Source organism: Octodon degus, unplaced genomic scaffold (assembly GCF_000260255.1).
Source record: "Octodon degus isolate 3935 unplaced genomic scaffold, OctDeg1.0 scaffold00122, whole genome shotgun sequence".
Classification (NCBI taxonomy): Eukaryota; Metazoa; Chordata; class Mammalia; order Rodentia; family Octodontidae; genus Octodon; species Octodon degus.
Genome location: NW_004524698.1, coordinates 4954095 through 4961299, shown reverse-complemented (window position 1 = coordinate 4961299; position 7205 = coordinate 4954095). Strand labels below are relative to the sequence as shown.

At 32.5% G+C, this 7205-nt stretch overlaps 1 protein-coding gene across 3 annotated transcripts in view; it reads right to left on the bottom strand.

Annotated features, from left to right (window-relative positions):
- Positions 1 to 2180: 2180 nt before the first annotated feature.
- The window catches only part of Ccdc122 (coiled-coil domain containing 122), a 66745-nt gene continuing 61720 nt past the window's right edge, over positions 2181 to 7205 (bottom strand). For all 3 annotated transcript variants that reach the window (XM_023700221.1, XM_023700223.1, XM_004640328.2), the window contains one exon: positions 2181 to 3115. In XM_023700221.1, coding sequence (XP_023555989.1) covers positions 2966 to 3115 — 150 coding nt within the window. In that variant the 3' untranslated portion in view covers positions 2181 to 2965. The remainder of the gene's footprint in view (positions 3116 to 7205) is intronic.

The window sequence follows — 7205 nt, the reverse complement described above, 5'->3', positions numbered from 1 at the left end:
ATAGTGTATCTACTAAATCATTGGGATTGCAGTTACCTAAACATTTCATTTTTCTTACTTAGTCTGAAAACCTCCATTATCCAATGTAGTTTTCAAGATTAGAGAGAGGATTTTCTCTTTTCTCTCTCTTAAGTAATGTAACTGTCATAAGATTTTTTTCTTTCTTTTTTTTTTTTTTTTTTTTTTTTTTTTTTTTTTGCAGAACCGGGGATTGAACTGAGGCCCTTGCGCTTGCTAGGGAAGCGCTTATTCCACGAGCCATCTCTCTGGCCCCTGTCATAAGATTTTAAAGTATGTGCATATTACTATTAAGGGTATTTTAAAAACCTACATTGAATATTACTTTCTCAAATATGGCATGTTGTAGAAGCACAGTAAACCTATTTGCTTTGTATCTTAATAGAAAACTTTCAGATATATAATTTTAGGGCTCACCTTGAACTGACTATAGCCATTTTGAATTGTAGCTGTCATAACTGCTACTGCCAAACACGAGACTATTTTCCCTGTAGTTTCCCAGAGTACTGGAGATGAACAAAAGCATTATAGTATGTGGAGCTTTATGACTGGATTTTGGCACTGTTAGTGCCAGGAATATATCCACCATCTTTCATTCTCATTCAGATAAAACCAGATACACTATGACTTCAGTGAAATGCATTTAAGTATTCAATCTTGGACTCAAGTTGCAGAGACCCACAGGTCTTGCTACCATCCTTAATTGTGCTTCTACTTGTAAGTACCTCCAAACTGCACTCTGACATTTCTGGTTGTCTACTTCTCCCTTTTGTCCATTGACACATTTTGCTTCTAGCAGCCAGTTTTTTTCATACTGCATTTTCTTGAAGCAATAACTCAAGGTGTTAGTTATCATGCAAGTTTTTTGGTTTCTTGTTACAAACACAAAATATGCAACACCTACAAGTTAAAGAAAGGTTTACTTCAGCTCACAGTTTGTAGATGTTTCAGTTCATAGTTGGCTCAATACAAGGCAGAACATAATAGAGGAGGTCATCTCAGAGGAGAAACAGTTCATGATGTGGTGGACAGAAGGCAGCAAGCAGCAAGGAGGCCTGCCTTCACTCTCTGCCTTTATAGTCTATCAAGGATAAGCCTACTGATTGGTGCCAATCACACCCAGAATTATGTTAAACCAATCAGCGGACTAACTTAGTACCACATACCTTTAATCCCAGTATCACATCCTAGATCCAAGTAGTTCCAAAAAGCTCCACACATCAGGCTTTGAGGGGACATTTAGGTACAAGCCATATCAGTTACCACCTACAACTATTTTGAATCCCATTAAAAACTTAAAAAATTTACATAACTAGGATTTTTCCATATGAACCACAGCTAAATCTATAAAGTATGGAAAATTAACATACAAATTATATTAAAATATATTCATATAATAAGTATCTGGTTCTGCCTTGTTTTCAGCTGAGTAGAATGGGTATTCCCCACAATCTGTAGGCTTAACCATTTTCATCCACTGCTGTGTTTCTGAGTCACGGACCAAAGCTGATTATGTTACAGGATAAGCCATTTGAAGTATTAACCACAGTGAGCCATGCTAAGCCATACTAAGACTATTAACATCTGACATAATGAGATTATTAATATCAGATTTTATAACTACTACATTCTTACTGAATCTCAGGCATATATAAAGGTTAGGACAAAGTGAATTTGAAATATCTTTTTGGTGTTGTTGCTTTGAAATCATTTAGTTCTACAAGTGGTTATTTGAAAACTGTACCTTTTAAAATTAATTTTATTGAGAAACAGATAGCAATGAGGCAATTTCAAAAACCAATTAATAGGACAGTTTCAATGATTAATACATTGCATAGTTATCTTCTTAGTGGTTATTCATAGTACGAGATGCAGACATGATATCCTCTCCAAATACTATCAGTACAAATCTTTCTATTCATTGAATTAAGAGAAAGGAGCTGTGTATCTATCCTATTTTGTATATGCAGATACAAAATAATCCTTCCTTTGTATCCCCCTTTTTTTGTTTAGTTTTGTTAGAGACGGGTATTCCATTACCATTTAAATATTGTAAGTGTGTGAATTCAGCAAAATAATCCAATATAGTCCAGTAGTCCACAATAGTAGTGGGTTATCTATAGGACTGGCAATGTCAGAAGTTGTTGACTTGAGCCTTTCACAGCTCAGCATATTAATATGGCTTTACTTTTTATACCTCAGAAAACTGTACCTTTAACTTGTATTTGACTCAAAGAAGTAATGAGAGGGAATACTTTATCTTAAAAAGCCAAGTTAATTTTTGATTTATTGCCCTATGAACAATATATATTAGTTGTTAACACTTCTAAGATTTTATGTTTGTTTGATATGATGTAGTGCTTTTAGTCACAGGATATAAACAAATTGTAGACAGAAAAATGAACAAAAGAATTTATGCATTGCAACACTCTAAAATTTATTTAACAACAAAGAAAATGCTGCTATTTCTTGGACAAGGAAAGTAAAATGTTTAAGGTATTAAACATATAATAACATTATTGTGAATATTAATATTTATAGACTACTATAAAGGCAGTGATAGAAAAGTTTGAAACCATTTTTAGTATTTCAATTTAAATCATTAAAAATTCAATTGTTTATTTTCTTCTAAATTTTGATAGGGTATTGAATATATTGTAAATGCAGCATTTTTATAAATATACATTTTGAATACTAGATAGCCTGCACACTTGAAATACTCACAGAGACTCTTCCACTATTCTCCCGTAAGGATTGCTATTGTCTGTCTAGTGCTGTTCATTATAACGTTGTAAAAATACTTTAACCAATGGATAACTAATTTTTAAAAGAGAAAATATATCCGTCAACACAGTGGTTGCTTGTTAAGAAACCAAAAGATTTTATTAAATATTCTGTTCTATAATTTTGTTTGGCATGGTCTCCATCCAGTTTCCCTATGGCAATGTTAGTTGCTCATTCCTATAGATTTCCTTAGTTCAGCTGCAGTTTTTTCCAGCTGTAAAATGTTCCATTGCCATTGTCTTCTATTTGACTGAAGCTTGTTCACTTGGCAATGTAGACGCTTCAGAATTGCATCATACCTCTTATACTGTACCTAGTGAAAGAACAGAAAACAATGATAGGGTATGTAAGGAATAACTAGTAAGAAGCCATGAGGTTATTTTTACTCAAAAGAGGAAAACACTTGATTAAAAATATTCATTGTAAAGAATAGTAAACAGTAATTACAGTAGATGCTGTGCTGATAATTTTCTACATTATAATTAAATTCCCATGGTACCTTATGATGTGGATATTTTCATCCTCAGTTCTTCAGAAAGAAAGCAAAGATGAAAAATTTGACCAACACCTAGCAAGTGACGAGTGATGATGTTGAGATTTAGGGCCAAATGAAGCATCTATATCTTCTACTTGTCAAGGCAGTTAGCCAGTAGCAAACTAAATCCAGCTTTTAATTAACTGAAACCTAACTATGTAAACTGAGCTTAACTTAGTATAATGTTGTAACATTGAATCTCAGCCAATCATAGTAGTTGTGCTTCTGTTGATCACAGGCTGCTAACCCCCAAATCAAGTTCAAATAAGACAAATGCTGAGCTATAAACATCCAAGCTTCTTCTGTATCTCACTTGCATTCCCTAAATGATACTTGCTCACATTATGGAAAGGAGCTCTGTGAACCTTAGCTGGTTCAGAGAAATATAAAATAAAAGAAATGGTTAAGAAAAATGGTTCCATTACTTACATCCAGTAGTTCACTGAAACAGACTCAAACATAGGTCCACAGAGTCTATGAACTAATGTAGATTATTTCTATGCCATTAAATAAACCGCGATTTGTGGTTAACCAGACAACAACATACTGCAAGGCAACAAACACAATGGCAACTGAAAAAGTTTGGGTGTCTGGCTGTCAGACAGCAAAAATTTCAAATTCCTGATATTAGTATTGGCTGAATAAAAACACCTTTCCTTGTTTTTTTAACTTTTATGAAGATATATACTGTATATTATATAAGCCATTTAAGATGAACAATTCAATGATTTTTAGGATAAGCATAGTTGTGAAACCATCATTATAATTAACATTAGAATATTTTTATTACCACCCCAAAAATAACAATACCCACAAACAGTTACTCCCTATTCCCTAACCTTCATCCTTAGTGATGGCAATGACAAATCTATTTTCTCTATATGTCAATTTGTCTATTCTTGATATTTCATGTGAATGAGTTTTCTTTTGGAGGTGTTAGCGATCAAACTTAGGCATCAAATATGAACATAATGTCTTTAGGAGTCTTTACTGTACTTTGTCTCAATACTTTAATTTTTATCATCAAATATTGGCCAGTCTTACAATATAGCACATTTTATTTTCCATTCACTTGCTAATGAAAACTTCAGTTTCCACCTTTTAATTATTATAAACCATGATGCTATGAATATTCATGTGCAAGTTTTTGAGGACATAGGGTTTTTACTTTTCTTGGGTATATATCTAGGATTAGAATTATTGGGTCATATGGTAATTCTATGTTTAACTACTTGAAGAACAATCAGAAATGTTTTCCAAACTCACTATATCATTTTATATCCCCACTAATCATATGTGAGAGTTATCATTTCTTCACATCTTCAATACTTCTTTTTGGTCATGCCAACATCATAGTTGTGTCTCATTACAGTAAAACACCCATTTTTTAAAACAGAGTTGGAAAGTTACCTATACAATCCTATACATACCCATACACATGCTATACATATGAATTTTGGGGGAGACGTTGCTAGCCAACATAGCCAACAATTCAAAGAAAGATAAGTTCTCAAAACAGCAATTCAGTAAATGTTCAAAATAATTTTGATTTTACCAAAACATGTTTAAAAGCCTAAGATGGTAGGAAACTAAGTGTTGGTTTCTGAGGCCTTATGACTCTCCTCTAAACTGTGCTCCTTTCTTCTATCCCTCTACTTCCCTTCTTCCAGGTCCCAGGTCAGGCTGTATGGTAAAACTCATTCTGCTTCTCTTTCCCAGCTCCTCCTTTATTTCAGGGGATCTTTGCTTTGATTGCACTGTGGATCCTTTAGAAAGTATGACAAAGACTACAGACTCCTTCACAGAATTTTAAAATAATTTTCTTATTATAAAATATAATAAAAGGAAACTAATAGCACTGAAACCATTATACAGCAGGAGAAATGGAACAGGAACAATTTAAGCATCTGAAAATACTACTGTAAGAACAAAGAAATTTGTCAGCTAACATTTCACATAAATTACTATGACCTTTATATATATTTTTAAGTTTTCAGTTTTATTCTATCTACAAATTTAGAGAATTTATTCCAATTGATGGATTAGGCCTGTTGATATGTTGGCAAAAAATGACTAAAAAGCTAGAAATAAATTAGTATAAAATAAATAATGAAACCATAGTCAAGATTTTTATACATTGAATATACTCAAGAGGGTATATCTATCAAAATATTGTATATCTTCTACATACATATATCCATTGATAATCTAATATAGTCATAAAATAGTTACTGAAAATGCTTATATTCATGTTCATCAGATATATTAATAAAAATAATTAGTTCAAACTTTTGTTTAATAAGCTTTGTTAGATACAACCTGGACCACATCTAAAATTATTAATAGTTAAGCTATAAATATACAATGGATAAGAGTAAAGATGTGCAAGTTCCCTTAGGAGAACTCAAGATTTCCAGCCACAGGTGGATAACAGGACATATTAATATATCTAATGAAATAATAAACCATCAAGACCAGTTTGTAAGGAATGCTGTATAAAATTAGGTTCATGAAGGAAGTATGGGGAGCTCCTATTCAGGCACTACCCAAAAAGTATAATTTTGTTATGGAGATTGGCTCCTTAAGCACCACAGCCAGAAAGGAACACTCAAACTCGAAGAACTGATTCAATTTCCATGTTCACTAACTCACTTTGAAATAATGTGATTTCAAAGCAGTAGTTTTCCCACAGAGAGAAGACTGATGACTGACATACTACCTGGTTTCCTCAAAAGTTTGTTTGTTATTATAAATTAATAAACTGAAATTCCATATATCATTTACTGGTACTCTACTACATTTCTCCTTGGCTACTTGACTCAAGACACTTAAGATAAAGTTTCTAAATTCACAAGGCTAACAAGCAGTTTTCTACCATAAGTGGCTTCCCCAAGACAAAGATCACCTTCTGAACTTCCTTAAAGGCCAGCCACTTCTTAGCTTCTAGTGGTAGTATTCTCTCCTTAATAAGTCTTAGTGTTGAAAGCTTGATGACCACTAAGTAGGTAAGGAAGTAGTGGTTCTATTTAAGGCTTTTGGGCTCTAGAAAACATTATTCTTCATATTTATTGTTAATAGTGTAGAAGAAATAAAAATATGAAAAGTAGGTGTGGTACCTACAAAACACTGTAAAAAGGGAATGAGAACTATAGAGTAAGAATAACATTTTGGTCCCTATTTATATCAATTTGTTTCAGCTAAGGGTATGGTCTCAAGTTGCATCCATTTACACAGAAATCCTTCCAATTTATGCTTCTTTATGGTTGAGTAGTACTCCAGTATATATTTTTTAAAAACATATTTTTTAATTTTCTTTTTTCTATTAATGTTATTGAGCAACAGACAGCAATGAGACAGTTTCAAAACTGAACAGGACAGTATCAACAATTAATACATTGCATATTCTTATATTTTTAGTGGTTATTCATAGTACAAGATGCAGACATGATATCCTCTCCAAATACTATTAGTACAAATCTTTCTATTCATTGAATTAAGAGAAAGGAGCTGTATATCTATCCTACTGATTTTGTATATACACATACAAAATAATCCTTCCTTTGTATTCCCTTTTTTTGTTTAGTTTTGTTAGAGATGGATATTCCATTGTCATTTAAATATTGTAGGTGCATGAATTCAGCAAAACAATCCAATATAGTTCAGTAGTCCATACTAGTACTGGGTTATCCATAGGACTGGCAACGTCAGGAGTTGTTGACTTGAGCCTTTCATAGCTCAGCATATTAATATGGCTTTACTTTTTATACCTCTTTTTCATACTTTTTTCATTTTTATACTTATCTGCTGGATTGTTAAGACCAAGATAAAGCAAGACCTATATAACAAGAAATGTAACTTTTGTATCTGA